A 16,553-nucleotide genomic window follows, 5' to 3' on the forward strand; every position below is an offset into this window, starting at 1 on the left:
ATACTCAATATTTTATTTGAAAATGTAAATGGTGAAATGCTCCTTTGCCACCATGCTGTATAAAATGTGTTTTTTATTTTACTTTTAAAATGATGCATGTTTTGTAGATTTGCTTATTTTTGATAGCATATCTGCATTGAAACAATATATAATCACTTTAAATAATTTTTATAAGATTACAACAATTGCAATGCCTAATATTACATCAATATTTAAAAACAATTTTACGTTTATATCTATCCTTTCATTATTTATTAATGTGTGATAAAATATTGCATACTTTGGTAGGTATCATTTTCAATTGCAAAAATCTTGTTCGGTATATATTCTACTGGTCCCCACCACTGCCCCGACCCTCCCCTAACCCTGTTCATCTCACTGAAGCGGAGATGGGCAGGGTCCTGCCGCCCAGCCGCCGAGAGATGCACGCGTGTTCCTGACTGATGAAGTCCCTCTCCGATGGCTCTCGCCAGCAGGGACGTTCTGGCGAGAGCTGAGCAAGCCTGATAGGGGCTCCATCTGTAGATAGAACCCATTCACTCTGTAGCAGCAGTGGGTGCTCCATCGATCTCCATTGGAAGAGCAATGGTCACACCTGTAACAGGTGCTGCTGTACATGCAGTTGCCCCTTCCAGGCTTGAAACCCATAGGTAGATGATTCCATTACCTCTGGTAGTTACGTCCCTGGGCTCTGCAATACCATCCATCTCTGATACAGGACTTACTGTATGTTACATAGAATTTCATATAAAAGGAAAGCCAAGAAATATGATATATACTGAAGCTTTATCAATTTTACGAAAGAGGTGCAAAAAGTCCAACTAGTAGTTGAAAATAATGCAGGCCATCACAAATCACCATCTGTTACTACAAAGCTATATAAAAACAACAAACAACTTGATTATTTTACCAAACACATTTATTTGGGAACTGCAAAATAAGTGTATACCCAAAATGCTTCTCCCTATACGTACATTTTTTAAGGCATACTCCCATAGTCGTTGAAACTTAGAAAATCAGTTTGATGACAGTTTGTGGATATTCTTGAAAATCTGCCTAGTTGTAACAGTAATAATGTTTCAAAACAGTCCATACTAATTCTATTGTAGAGCAATTCCCGATAATTTCTTTTATTTTTTGCAAATAATGCTTATTGCACTATTTGAATCGAAATGTACCTAGAATTTAACCTTTATTAAGAAATGGAACTAATGGGACTTACAACTGAACTAGAGCAGTGATTCCCAAACTTGGTCTTCAAGGATCACTAACGGTTCATGTTTTCCAGGTCTCCTGGGAAATTTAAAAATGTGGCAGTTGGTGATACACAGTGCTCCTACCGGGTGACCTGGAAAATGTGGAAAAAGTGTTTGTGAAACAAGAATGGTTGAAGACAGAGCTTGGGAACCAATAAAAAAAGTCTAACCTAAGCAGTATACAACACATGTTGGCAGTTTGGAGAGTGCATGATAAATTTGTTTGAAACAAACTAGTTTTTACAGAAAAAAATGCAATAAAATATTGTTTATGTGCCCACGGCCTAATTGTACCAATGCTGTTATTTTGTTGGCCTCAGATTGACTTCAGTAATATGCCACCTGTATTTTTTATGTAATGTGTAAATCAATTCACAGACAATTTTGTTTATTTAAAGGACTACATGACACTCATCCACATACCGTACACTGTAAATCCTACCAACACACGTTGATATTAATTTGTGGTAAAGTGGGTTGAAGTTGACTATGCTACAGTATGACCATGTAATTTTATTTAGTCTTCATCTCCAACATAATTTTCCAGTGTCTCGTATCAATATTTATAATGTATTACATTTATCACAATGTTTCCTGGATAACCAAACCACATTAAGTTATGAACATAATATATTGTGTTAGTTTCACTATGTACAGTATGCATTATGTGATCAAATGTTTCCTGACGGCACACCACTCATATGTATCAATTTAATGCTCTCAAGTCATTGCCGGAAAGAATTGATCAAGTTTGGTCATTGAAATAATAAGTTATTGCGTAATACTGTATTACTCCTTCAACAAATATATTTAGGGAGAACTCTAGCCAGGAAGTAACGATGTTTGGCTCGGTAAATAAACAATCTTACCAAAATACTGTATAATGCTTTAAAATAAAGACAAGAAAATGAATTAAAAGCAATGGCTATTGCCTCCCAATGAAATTAAAAATGTCATACATTGCTCAAATGCAGGGACAGATTGGATCATTAAAACCAGCCCAGAAAACTTTTGGCAGAAGTCATACATGGGAGTGGGATCTGTGTAGGGCGGGTCTTTCTCCTGTAAAGATGAACACTTTAGGCCTTCATCCCTCCTACTTGCCCAAAAACTAAATTAGTCCACATTGACCTCTTTCCCTAACTAGTAATATTTTACCCCACACAAGCATGGGTAAAACATGCAAACTCCAAACAGCTAAGATAAAGGTGGAGATAGAACTTATCACTGCAGTGTCTTGGGTATAGTTGGTTGTAGAAGAGATTTTATGAGGCCTTATTTTGTCTCATACCTTTGAGCTGTTGTTGAAATTGGTTGTTTTGAATTGGGTGAAATCCAGAATGGAGTGTACTCCGGAACACCATTTTAGTTCCCTATAGCATCTCATCGCATTGTATAGGTTTTGCAATGCAATGAGATGCAATGAGATGAGATCTAGTATAAAAATTGTAGCAACTACTTTTTGAGCTGTGCGATGAGATATGTGATGGGAACGCGCATCTCATCGCAAACAACAATTGTACCGTGTATGGGCACCTAAACTTTTTATGTCTTTCACTCTCTCTGACATGCATAGTGGTATAGGTTGCTGCAGGGAGGTGGTCCAGTCTGGTGCTGCAGATACCAAACTGCTGCAGCTTTCCTCCAGTGCCCAATTAGTATAGTGCAAATGTCACTGCAGCTCCAGAGAGCTGACCCTGTGCATGGTGGTATCTCTTACCTATCTGACACCAGGTGTAGTAGAAGATGGTTCATATGCTCGCAAAAGGCATGTGCTGTGAAAAATAGGTGTGGTTTCATGGGATAGGGTGTGGCCAGTAAATTGCAATTCCGTTTCCATCACTCCAGAGCTCAGGGAGATGCGGGCTGCCACCAGAGACTGCTGTGGCTGCAGTGTCAGCTCCTACACTGTGACAAAAGCCAGGTACTGCATATATGTTACAGTGCAGTACATGGCTTCTATCACTTGGTTGTCATTTTGATTTAACCACTAGGCAATGACTTGTGATGAGGTCAGTATATATCTATATATATATATATATATATATATATATAGATATATACAATCATGTAGGCGGCACACCAGCAAATAAATAGAAGTAGGCTCTGCTTTCTTGCAGAAAGCAGAGCCTACTTCTATTTATTTGCTGGTGTGCCGCCTACATGATTGTATTCGTGGAGTTCCCGGTTTGAGGTTTCTCCTTTTGGCTTGGCACCCGCCACTACTACATATTTGTGTGAGTGTGCCGTCTACCAAGAGTCTATATATATATATATATATATATATATATATATATATAAATATATATATAGTGTATCCGGGGTGCGGCACTCAGCAATGAAACATGCGCTCCAGGAGGCAGTTGTAGACAATGTTTCAGTTTTTTAATAAACTGTTTTCAAGTCAAGTACTTGACTTGAAAACAGTTTATTAAAAAACTGAAACGTTGTCTACAACTGCCTCCTGGAGCGCATGTTTCATAGCTGAGTGCCGCACCCCGGATACACTGTACAAGTAGCGGACACCCCGCTTCAGTGAGGGCACCAGCGACAGCTATCCTTTTTACTTTGGAGTGCCGGACCACGCAATCTATCTATATATATATATATATATATATATATATATATATATATATATATATATACCACAGCGCTGTAAAGTATGTGCGTACTATATAAGTAACTGGTAATAAATAAATAAAATATATGGACAGACTGTAAATACTGTTTTTCAAGCCCCTGAAGCAATCTCTACATACTACACATATACACTATATACAAGTCAGTTGTTTGCACATTTTGCCAGCTACTATTGGTTTCTCAGCATGGTGCCATCATCTGATTGGTTGGCATTGCCATCAAGCATCAAAAAGAGGGGGCTGTATTTGGTGGTGACTGGTTGTGTTTTTCTACTGCCATTCAGGCCAGCTTGGAGGGAGTAGTTTCTATTGGCCAGCCACAGAAGAGTCAGTGGAAAGTTAAAAGTGCTGCACCGCTCACACACACACACACACAGCTGAAAATGCACAGTTCAAATTCAGCCTCACAAGTACCTGCCAAGCACATGCAGGTGCTGTTACTGTGAGACAGTGGGCAAAGGAGAGAGTGGGTCCAGGCAGCAAAAATTACCCTGATTTTCTGGTGGCCCAATCCACAGATGAATGAATAATACAATAAAAAAACCTTTAAAAATAAACCTCTTTACTTTACATCCATGTCACGATTTAGCTACAAAGGCAAAAAATAAATAAAAAAATGAGCATCTATGACCTTGAAGAAAAAATGACACATTTGGCATCCCAAAATTCAAGAAAGCTAGCTCGATAAATTTTGCACTTTGAGACTCGTGCTGATTTAAGCATAAGCCCATTTTCTTACAATAAAATATGTTATGCATATGCGTTCATGATACGAAGTCTGATATTCGTAGAAACTTTGGGATCAACTGTATATTTTTGTATCCATTTCTATCAAATTAAAATATTTTTATTACAAAATGCTAGATAAACAAACCACAATCTTTCATTAAATAATCGTAAAAGATTATATAATAAATTGACTAAAATAATAAAAAAATATTCAAATTGAAGCCTCACACGAAATGCATAGTGTAAATTGCTAACATGGGAAATGAAAATATACGTCAGAAATCATCCTGATAAACAAAGCCCAAACTTTCCCAAATAGCACGAACATTATAACAATACATCAAATTGACTGAAAAATCTAAAATATTTCAATTGAATACTCATTTGAAAACATTCTGAATAACAAAGTCCAACGTTTAATAAAACAATAATATAAACATTACGTCTTTCAGTATACACACAAGTTAAATATAAAAATAGAAGTTATTCTAAGTCAAGTCTGACTACCAAATTATACTATACATAACATTATACAATTTATTTGTTAAGTAGAATTGTCTTAATTTTGACATAGTAACAATGACTTATTTTACGAATTGTTTTTATTTTTGTTTTCTTGAGGGGTTCTAAAAAAGCATATTCTGTTTTATCCAAAAAATAATTTTATTTGATGATTTATGAGTATTATTTTAAGTTTTTCTTTATATATATATATATATATATATATATATATATATAAGGCACTTTAATCTTCCAATGTAGCACAGTCTGTACTATTTATGAATGTCACAATCATATATTTATAAAATTAAAATTATATTTATGCTGGAAAATGTTGGTTATTCTTTTATTAAATCGTTAGTTTTTGTGAAATAATGTTAGAAATATCAGTGATTATTTTAAACCAACGTTGTTGTTTCTGAATAACAAATTGTTCAAAAACTTTTCCTGACCTTTAATCATTTTTTTAAGTTAAACGAATTGTGGTTTGGTCACGCATGAAGTAAAAAGCTTATCTTTTAAGAGTACGATTTTGTTCTTTAATACTGATAAAGTGAATTAGTACATGTGACAAAGATCATAATGGGAGTATTTTACACATTAGGTGTTTAACGCTATTTTCACTTACCTTGTATTGGTTTAATTGACCTTCAATGCCTGGTGTTTGAGGGTTATTTGGAGTTAAAACAATTAAGTCATTTTGTCCTTGAAGTGAGTTTGAACACACTCTGTATTGGGTTTGCTGGGAGTACATCCAGCTACCTCCAGTGTTGGAGCAGATCTTGTAATTTTCTTTCAATTCATTGACTTCGTCTCTGTACTTTTGCCATCTTAAAACAGTGAATGCAATTAAAGTAATGAGAAATATACTTGAGATTATGCAGATGGCAACCACCAAGTAGACATTCGCATCAGAGATGTCATCACTGATACTTTTTGACTCATGGTTGTAAGTCGTAACTTCCTCTTCAGAATCTATCAAGGAGATGATGATTTGTGTCACTGCTGTCATAACCGGTTCTCCATGGTCCTGAGCCACCACCACCAGTCTGTATTCTTCATTATCAGAATCTGTAAATGGACGTTTTAGACTGATTTCTCCAGTTTGCTGAGAAATAACAAATGGTGTTTTTCCGGATGGATTCTTAAAATTGTATGACATCCAAGCATTGTATCCAGAGTCTATATCTATAGCTTTTACTTTGGTTACAAGATATCCAGGTTGGGCCGATTTAGCCGTTTTAATTGTGACTTCAGAATAAAGTGGAGAAAATGTTGGTGGATTGTCATTAATGTCTTGAATGAAAATATTTAGGGTAAGGTTAGAGCTGAGTGGGTGTAGACCAGCATCTGTGGCTTTTATGTGACACTGGAAATAGTTCACTTGTTCATGATCAAATGATACCAAAGCAAACACCTTGCCATTCTCTGGATTGATGGAGATATAGGATGATATAGGAATCCCATCAATGGTGCTTTCACTGATGGTGTATGTGATGAAAGAATTTTGGCTGATATCTGGATCAGATGCTGATGCTGTATAGACATGGGATCCCGGTGGGTTGTTTTCCCTGATGAAGATGACATCAACAGGCTGCAGAAATTGAGGCGCATTGTCATTTACATCACTTATATCAATATTAAGAGTTTTGGAAACTGACAGAGGTGGTGATCCATCATCTCTCGAAGTAATAACCACCTCATATTGAGATTTGGTTTCTCGATCTAGTTTTCCATTCACAGTCAAGGAGAAATCCCCTGCAAATGCTGGGTTTATTTTGAAGGATGAATGCTCAGAAATATAACAAACAACTTTTCCATTTGAACCTGAATCTTTGTCATGTACACTAATTATTGCTACTGTTGTTCCTTGTGGTGAGTCCTCTGGAACAGGAACTGATAATGATGTCACTGTCATCTCAGGAGGATTGTCATTGACATCCATAACAGTCACTAGAACTTTACAATGTCCTATTATTGGTTGATCTCCATTATCAATAGCATCAACCTGAAATTCATATATATTTGTTGTCTCAAAGTCAATTTCATCTTTTACTCGGATTTCCCCTGTGTGCTTGTCTAGGCTGAAAACACTTCTTACATCTCCTTTGACCATTTTGCTAAACTCATACACAATTTCCCCATTTTTTCCTTCATCCAGATCTGTAGCATTTAGCTTAATCACCAATGTTCCTTTATCAGCATTTTCAATCACACTGCACTGATAAAATGGGTGATTAAAAGAAGGAGCATTATCATTAACATCTTCAACAACAATGACAATTTTTGCTGTGCCACTTAATCTCGGCTTACCTCCATCATAAGCTGTTAGTGTGAGGTTGTGGATAGACTGTTTTTCTCTGTCTAGGGATTTCTTCAGCACAAGTTCTAAGGATCTTATTTGGTTCATGTATTTTTGAAAATCCAATGTAAAATAGTCACTTGCACTAAGCTCATAATTTGTCACAGAATTTGTTCCGAGATCTGGATCAACAGCTCCCTCTATTGAAAAACGAGATCCTGCTGGTCTGAACTCTGATACTACTATCTTATTCACATTGGAGGAGAAAGCTGGTCTATTGTCATTTATATCTTCTATTTCTACATCAACACGATACATCTGCACAGGCTTATCTACAATCACCTGCAGGGGAATAATACAGAAGGGTGTATTTGGACACAGCAGTTCTCTATCTATTGTCTCTTTCACAAAAAATATGCCATTCTGCAGATTAACCTGGAAATATTCCTTCTCATCTCTAGAGACAATACGTAAATTTCTTGAATTAATCTCACCTATATCCAGTCCAAGATCCTGAGCAATTCTTCCGACAAAGGTGCCGTGCTTCGATTCCTCAGGAATGATATAATGCAGCTGACTCAGGACCACATCCCAGCACATATGCAGCAATAATAAATGAGCCAAATGTCTCTTTGCTGGATAATCCTGTTTTAGACTGGACATTTCTTGATCTATATGATGATGAAGGTGATAATTTCTTCAGTAAATAAGGCATTCACTCTCTCTTGAAGATTCACAACGTGGAAGAAAATTATATCATGGCCGACATCCCAACAGCAAGAACCTCAGTCGTCAACAGTAAGGAAATATATTTCTTCTTCATCTTGATGCTATAAGTTGGTGTAGAGTGTCATCTAGTGTCTGATTTTTATATTACAACTTGGACAACTAGAACGTAAGTGCTATACACCTATGCACTAGATACTATTGTACATATTATTTATGGTTTTTTTTTATTTGATTTCAATGTATTATTTAATTTATCTTTGTTAAATATGTGATGAAGGTATGAGATCTTATACTCAATATTTTGTTTGAAAATGTAAATGGTGAAATGCTCCCTTGCCACCATGCTGTATAAAATGTGTTTTTTATTTTACTTAAAAAAATGATGCATGCATTGTTCTGAAGATTTGCTTATTTTTAATAGTATATTGTAGTTATAATATTTCTGCATTGAAACAATGTCGTATCACTTTAAATAATGAATAATAATGTTTTATATTTATATATTGATTATAATGTTTAATATTACATCACTATATATCCTTTATTTATTAATGTGTGATAACATTTTGCAGGTATTGGTAGGTATCATTTTCATTTGCATAAATCTTTGTCGGTTTGTTTTCTACTGTAATTTGTGAAGTTTGTTAATATACAATGTGTGGCTATTAAATAATGATACTGTGCTTTTAAAAATAAACAATACTGCATGAGTTAAAAGGTACGGTAGTGGGAGAATATCGACCTTTAACTATCCCGGAATAGTTTTGCAAGTTTCCTCTCACACAAGTAGTTTGCTGTCATAAAGCACTTGAAGAAGTTGTGTTTTTGCCATACAATATGTCTTAAAAATTCTAAGTTCAAAAGTAGAGCAATGCGTAAATCTATAAGTTTTAGTTATATTGTAGAAAATGCTCACCAGTCTTATGGGTAGATTGTATGTCAAGTGCACATGTATATGAGTCGCAAAAAGAGGTCTAATGATGGTCATCAGGATGTTGAGAATGATGAATGTCCCAGAAGGACTTACACGTAAAATAAAATAAAAATTGTATAAAAAAAATGGTTTAAATTAACCATTCAAATGATAGTTGAAACGGTACACCTCGACAAAGTAACTGTTAGGCAAATTTTTGTATGAATATCTTAACATGACAAATAGTTTGTGCTAAGATGGTTCCAAGATTTCTCGCTGCTGAGCAGAAAGAAAATGAAAGCAAATGTGTACATTTTGGATCAAATTCAACAAGAATTTCTTTTGTAAATAAAGTTTTTATCTGTGATGAAACATTAATCTTCCAGTATAAGTGATACAAAACAACTGCCCATGCACATTAAAACACCATTATCACCAAGAATTAAGAATGCAAGTCAAAGCAAATCCAAAATCAAAGCCATGTTAATTGATTTATTTGATAATAAGGGTGTTATTTTGGCATATAGGGTACCATAAGGCAAAACATTACTATAAAAATGTTCTACAAACTTTGTGAGAAGGAATCAGAAGAAAAAGGCAAGAGTTGTGGAAAATTATTTCATCCTCCACCAGGACAGTGGACCAGCAGGATTCCTGGCATCTGGGTCAAGGCAGTAATTTGGTGCCCCCCCCTCCCCCCAAAAAAACACTGCAACTATTGACTTTGCCCTAAGTGGCATTCACTGTGGTTGCTGGCTGCACGTACAAAGTAATAATTGACAACATACCTCTGACCTTTGAACAATAACTTGGATGTGCTGATTCTGGGAAGGATCAGGATGTGCTGCGGTTTAGGCGTGGGCCGTGTGGTGTCTCTAACTATACTGCTGGATGCTGCAGCTCCTGTCCGCCTCATCTTCCTCAACAAAATTATTGTGATATGATCTAGACTGTGGTGCTGGGATGCGGTGCTGGCATAGGTTGTGGCATCTGTTCAATGTGTGCTAGTGTCTGCCGTGGCTCTCAGCCATGCTGTTTTCCAATGCTGTTTTCCTCACGTACCATCTTTTTCCTGCACCGAGTCTGCCGGATGGCTCTTTCACCACCTCCCATGTTAGATGCACGAGCAGGCAGCGAATGCATCATGAAACCTGCACGGCATTACGGGAAGGGGAAGGACCCATGCAGCACAACGCTTCATTGACCAACCTCCTCGGCAGCGCCAAATTTGATGGTATCCACTAACTTAGTGTGACTGGCTCAGTATGCACCAAACCTACATTCATCATATTCAATAATGATTCATTAAAATCCTGCACATGATCATTATGGTATCCTTTGCTGGCAGTACCACTGTGAGAGAAGCCTGAATGATTGTTTACCACCACCCAAAGTCCACTCCATATTCACTGGTGGGCGGGACTAACCCTGGCATGTTGGAGGAGTCGCGGATGTAAAAGAACATTCAGGGTTTTCTCACAGGGGTACTGTCAGCCAGAGAAGACAGCATTTGATCTAGGAGGCGTCTGATATGATTTCTCTCAACAGGTACTCATTGGGATTTTACATGGAGAAGAGGACAGGCCTACAAGAGAATCCATAGGTAATGTATGTGTGAATGTATGTAATAAAGCTATACTATTTGTAATGTTGTGCAACTTCAAGACCCAGCAGGCCCTTTATTGGCCCACATGCTGGTACTTGTGGTTCTCCAAGTTCCAGGCAAGGCATCGGGGACAGCCCCAGGCTTCAGCCTGGGCAGGGGTCTCTCTGGAGGGGGGACCCATTTATTGGGGGTCTTTACTTCTCCAGGGTCTCTGTCGGGGCTGACCAGCCACAGGGATCAATATTTGACTGGGTTAACTCATGTAAAAGTTTCCCCCGGCTATGGTATTACCCTGTTGGCTGTTTGGGCCCAGTGCTGGTTGCCAAAATACCGGGGACCCCTACTTATTTTATTCCCCATATTTTGGGAATCAGGACCAGTCCTTAAGCCTGGTGCTGGTTTTAGAAATACTGGGGATCCACTATATTTCGTCTCCCCTGAATATCTAAAACCAGGACTGGTTCTTTGAGCCCAGGGCTGGTTATGCTCAGGAGGGGGGAACCCATGCCAATTTTTTTTTACTTTTATTATGCACTGGTCTGTGCCTGGTTCTGTGAAAATCGTCTGCCAGAACTTGGTCTATTTGTGTTTTTCCCCAAATTGCATCCTATTAAATTTGCGAGTTGTATACTTTTTAATGGGAAAACATCTAGATGCGAAGTGTGACAAAAAATTTACAGGTCAGAATGTTTAATTTTTGCCACAAAAAGTGCAATTGTTACTGCAATTTGCATCCTATTAAGATGGTGATTTTGGAAAAAACGTGCAAATTCTGCCATTTTTTTTACTAAAAATCTCAAAAGTCAAAATATCTCATCCCATTAAGTGTCACACCATTTTTCTAATTTTACGTGTTGGACCTAGCAGTTTGTGAACAAAGCAGGAAAGTAGGACGCCAATAAAATTAATTTGTAATTATCACATATCTTCATAACTTAAAACAAATGTGGATTTCAATAAGCAATGCATATATCATAGTTGCTAGTTACAGTACATGAGATACTGATTTGGACACAGGGTAGACTTTGGGTAACTGCAAAGTTCAAACTTGTTTTTGTCAACTACATTGTTGAAGGACAGCATTATGATCTTTTGGAGATAAATATATGTAACAGACTAAGAGCTGGATAGTAGAAGCTGCAGGATCCCCCCAAAACACAAAGTAGTTATTGTATGCTCATGCAGCACTAATATCAGATTTTGGAGTCGATAACACCACTGTATGAACTGAGGTAGATACTGTGTATCCAAACTGTTTGTTTTAGTTTATGGTTATTTCATGAGTATCATGTACATTTTACTAAGGTATTGCATAACCTTCTTCTTATAATATATTCAAATTGATGTACATTTTTCTTATTTAATCTTCACTATGATGCAGAGATGAGCTTATGCTAGGAGATGATGCAGAGATGAACTTTTGCCAGTTTGCACAGTGTGCCCTCTGGGAATTTAAATGCTCAGCAATTTGTGAAGTCTTGTGTATTTTAATTTCATCTACACCTATTAACAGTGAAATACAAAGCAATCTATAAAATACAAAAAATACCTGTTTGGAGTTGTACAATTTTTCCCCTATTATATGGCAAGTGGATGATGATGATGATGATGATAATAACTGTGCATGTGCAAGTGGATGATGATGAAGATGATGATAACTGTTGACAACCCAAGTGCATGAATAGATGCATCAGATAAGGGAACACACACATTTTCCCCTGACACGCTTCTTTTGAGAAATATACTGTATGCCAGCTCAACATCCAACTCTTCAAAAGGCCCAATATAGGTGGAGCAGTTAAAGTTCCTTATGCAAATCTCTATAATTCAATCAAAACATCTAAAGATCAATTGCATTAAATCAGTCCTACAAGTGATCTACTGCTGTTGAACATAGGAGGGAAGGGGGATCTTCGTTTTGATTTACACATATACTCTTCCCACAATTTTATGTTTAAGAAACATTTATTTTTGGTGTAGTATACTGTTCAAGGTCAACAGTGTCTAAGTCGACACAAAATGGTTGACACGCACAAGGTCGACAGTGACAAAAGGTTGATACAAGCAAAAGTATCTCGTTTGTATTGAACCCACCCACATTCCCCCAAATCTACTGTATGTCATTCTTTATAAGCTTGACAAATTTTGCATGAGTGTAGACTAATCTTAAAAAAGATACCATCACCGCAATTTGTATTAACTCACAGCAAATATGTGCACAGGCAGATGTCTTGCAGTCATAATGCAGTCTACATTCAAGGAAAAATAAAGCTTATAAAATGATTTATATTATTATATAAATTATTATAATATTATTATATTACCTTTGTTTCTAAACCAGAACACAAATGAGCACATCTAGTACAATGTACAGGTACAGTATAGATCATTGTATTACTAGTAAACTAGCTCATGCCAAACAAACCTAATAAGCTTTTACAAGGAAGTCATCCAGAACCTAGATAAGGGAAATTTTGTAGGTGTGGTCTTCCTGGATTTTTCTAAGGCTTTTGATACTGTGCCATATAAGAGGTTGCTTATGGAGGAATTGGTACTAGGGGTAATCATTTGTAGATGAGTAAGAAACCGGCTGCATGATAGAGAACAGAGAAGTTGTAAATGGTGCCATTTCAGGTTGCATACCAGTACTAAAGGAAGTACAGATGTAGCGGGATTCATCTTTGCATCGCCATCCCCTGCCCCGCCACCATCTGTATGCCGGAAGGGGACGCGCGCGCACGAGGTGCGCGCGCGTCCCCTTCCGATGGTGCTGCCCTCGGGCGACTGCACCCCCCCGCAGCCTCCTTGGGCCCCCTCGAGCGGGAGGCGGACAGTAATGCGTCCGCCTCGCCGACCCGCCGCCCGGATACTGAGACGCGCGTGCGTGGGGGACGCACGCGCGTCTCAGTCAGATAGCGACGCCGTGTTGCTGGCGGATCGCCAGCAAGGATAAGGATAGATTCATCTCTACCACAGGATTCAGTGATAGGGAATATTTTATTTAACATATTAATTAATGATATAGGGGTGGGATTACTCAGAAAAGTTTCCATCTTTGCGGATGACACAAAGCTGTACAGGGTGATCAAAGCAGACAAGGATTTCTTCACACTTCAGAGCGATCTAAATAAACTATATGAGTGGGTGAAAAAATTGTAAAATGGGGTTCAATGTAGATAAATGCAAGGTTATGCATCTTGGTAGACATAACTGTGCTAGTTATAATCTAAGCGGGGTGGCATTGGGTGAATCAGAATTGGAAAAGGATCTAGGGGTCCAAATTGACAACACACTGGGTTGTAGTGCTTAGTGTCATGTGGCATCAAATAAGGCCAACAGGATTTTAGCCTGTATTAAAAGGGGCACAAACTTAATTATGTCACTTTACAAGGCATTGGTTAAACCACATCTAGAATTTACAGTGCAATTTTGGTCTCCAAAGAACAAAAGGACATTATAGAACTGGAAAAGTCCAGAGAACAGCCACCAAGCTAATAAAATGTTGGAGAACTTAAGCTATCAAGACAGACTAGAGAAATTGGGATTGTTTACGTTGGAAAAGATATGTTTAAGGGGAGAAATGCTTAACAAATATATCAGGGACCAATATAATGAACTGTCAAGCACCATTTTTACTTTGAGGAAAGAGACTATTACACGTGGGCATGCGTTTACACCAGAGGAGAGAATATTTTGTGCCCTTAGAAGGAAAAACTTATTTTTTACAGTCACAGCAATGAAATTATGAAACTCTCTTCCTGGAGAGGTGGTGTCGGCAGACAAAATAAATACATTTAAAATAAGGTTGGATAAAAATTTATTGGATTTACTAATCTGCCATATCTACTAATTCGTATTTGGCCGATGCTGTAGGATTTGTATTTAGCAGCCATACAGATGGAGCCTTCTTTATCCAGGCAGAGGCTGGTGAAATTTTCGCCAGCCGCCAGCTCCTGCTGGGGGCGCATGTGCACGAGACGCTCACATGGCCCGTGGCTACGGAACTCCCCCAGGGTCCTCACCGCCGCCGGCGGACCCCCTCGACACCCCAACCCCCCCTAACCCTGCCCATCTCCCTGCAGCAGAGACAGGCAGGATGCCGCTGCCCCGCCGCCGAAGGATTGGGACGCTCATGCGTGTGAGAAAAACGCGCATCCCAGTTCAAGGTAGCCCCTATCCGCCGGTGTTCACCAGAGGGGAGGTTTTGGTGGGTGCAGAGAAAAGATGACAGACGCTACATGTGTATATATATGGCCACTAAATTCAAATATGATTCAGCAGCCTGCACAGAGAGACAGCCCTGGACTTCAGCCCAGCAGGGGTAACTCTGGAGGGGGGACCCTTTCATTGGGGGGTCCCCACTTCCCCAAGATCCCAGCCTGGGCTGACTGGTCAGAGGATTAATGCTTTGGCCAGGGGGACTTGCATAAAAAGTCTCCCCCCAGCTGTGGCATTACCGTGCAGGCTGGTTGGGCCTGGTGCTGGTTCTCGAAATATGGGGAATCCCTACTAATTTTGTCTCCCATATTTTGGGAACCAGGACCGGCCTATGAGCCTGGAGCTTGTTTAAAAAAAACAGGGATCCCCTATTCCATTTGCACCATTTCGAATGAATGGTGATTCCTAATCATATTCTGCTGATGGCATATACATTGGGTGGTATTCAATGTGAATACTGGCGACGTGCAGCGAATCCTGTTTAGGATTCGCTGCACATTCACCACTGCTCGCTGCGTTCCGGAGCCTCGTCGGCTCTGGTATTCAACGAGTCAGGGGCTCGCTGCCCCTGACTGGCGAATTTAAGCTCCTGCGGCGGATGCCGCAGGGAGCCTGAGGACGATGGCAGGCAGGGAGATGGAAGTCTCCCTGCCTGCCCCAGAACGTTTGTGGGGGGGAGGTGGGCTCCCCGGGCGCCAGGCAGCACAGGCTGCCCCCCGGGGGTGCCAGCAGGGGACCGGGTATATTCACTGTACCCGATCATGCATATGTAATGATCAGGTGAAGTGAATATATGAATATCTAATGAGCGGCTCCGCTCCGGCCCCCTGCTGGCTGGTCTGTGTAAAAAAAAATAAAAAAATATATTTTTTTTTAAATTAAATATATATATATATTCATATTACAGCACATGAATAAAAATAGCATGCCCTTCCTCAGAATAAAATTCCAGATTTTTTGACACCAATTGTAAAAAACAAAACACTTTATTTTAAAAGTTCACATTCCACTTCACCATAAAAAGATAGCGATTGCTACTCGGTGAATCATGGCAAAAAAAACCTTGAAATGTATTCGCCATCTGGTCATTGAATAGGGTGATTCACCGTTTTAGTCAGAAATTCGCCTTACAGAACAAAATCGCCATAAAAACCTGGCGAATCAGCCTCATTGAATACCGCCCATTGTATTCCTAAATACGAATATGAATGTGCCATCAATATGAATACGAATTGGCGCATTATCAGAATAGTAAATGCCAAAAATACATGTAGGCAGTTGTATTTGCCTACAAAGGCCTACTAATAAGCCTAAAATAGGTGTATTTCCTTAGTAAATTTCCCCAAATTTATATAACACAATTATATATAGGGATATAACAAATAGATCACACACTCTAACCAAAGGTTATGTGGACGTACATCTTTTTTTCAGCATATACTATTATGTAACTATGTGACAATGTATAATTATCAATGACTGTTTACGTAAGTTTATCGTAACTAAAGTAAACCCAATGAGTACTGGTGCAAAAGTAATCATGTTTTTTAAGACAAATTACAAAGTTTTAATGTGTGCTCCATTACTGTACCACAAAAAGTTTGTACAGTAATATCCCATTCCTTCCGAACACTTTGTAGTATGGTGAAGTCGATTTTTT

The 16,553-nt window shown here is 38.5% G+C and overlaps 1 protein-coding gene and 1 long non-coding RNA gene across 10 annotated transcripts in view; one reads left to right on the forward strand and one right to left on the reverse strand.

Moving 5' to 3' along the window:
- LOC146073839 (protocadherin alpha-C2-like) overlaps window positions 1–16,553 on the reverse strand; it is a 198,460-nt gene that overhangs the window by 152,500 nt on the left and 29,407 nt on the right. The window contains exon 1 of one of the 8 annotated variants that reach the window (XM_083181356.1): window positions 5,754–8,347. The exons of the other annotated variants lie outside the window; for them this stretch is intronic. Coding sequence (XP_083037482.1) covers window positions 5,754–8,090 — 2,337 coding nt within the window. The 5' untranslated portion in view covers window positions 8,091–8,347. Of the gene's footprint in view, window positions 1–5,753; window positions 8,348–16,553 lie in introns of those variants that run through there. 8 annotated transcript variants of the gene reach the window in all.
- LOC146073843 (uncharacterized) overlaps window positions 1–16,553 on the forward strand; it is a 49,788-nt gene that overhangs the window by 1,067 nt on the left and 32,168 nt on the right. Inside the window, exons 1-2 of one of the 2 annotated variants that reach the window (XR_014473321.1) lie at window positions 7,022–8,225; window positions 10,618–10,672. This is a non-coding gene — a long non-coding RNA (uncharacterized LOC146073843). Of the gene's footprint in view, window positions 1–7,021; window positions 8,226–10,617; window positions 10,673–16,553 lie in introns of those variants that run through there. The other variant, XR_014473322.1, reaches the window with a different exon arrangement.

Source organism: Crinia signifera, chromosome 4 (genome assembly GCF_055691185.1).
Source record: "Crinia signifera chromosome 4, ASM5569118v1, whole genome shotgun sequence".
Taxonomy (NCBI): domain Eukaryota; kingdom Metazoa; phylum Chordata; class Amphibia; order Anura; family Myobatrachidae; genus Crinia; species Crinia signifera.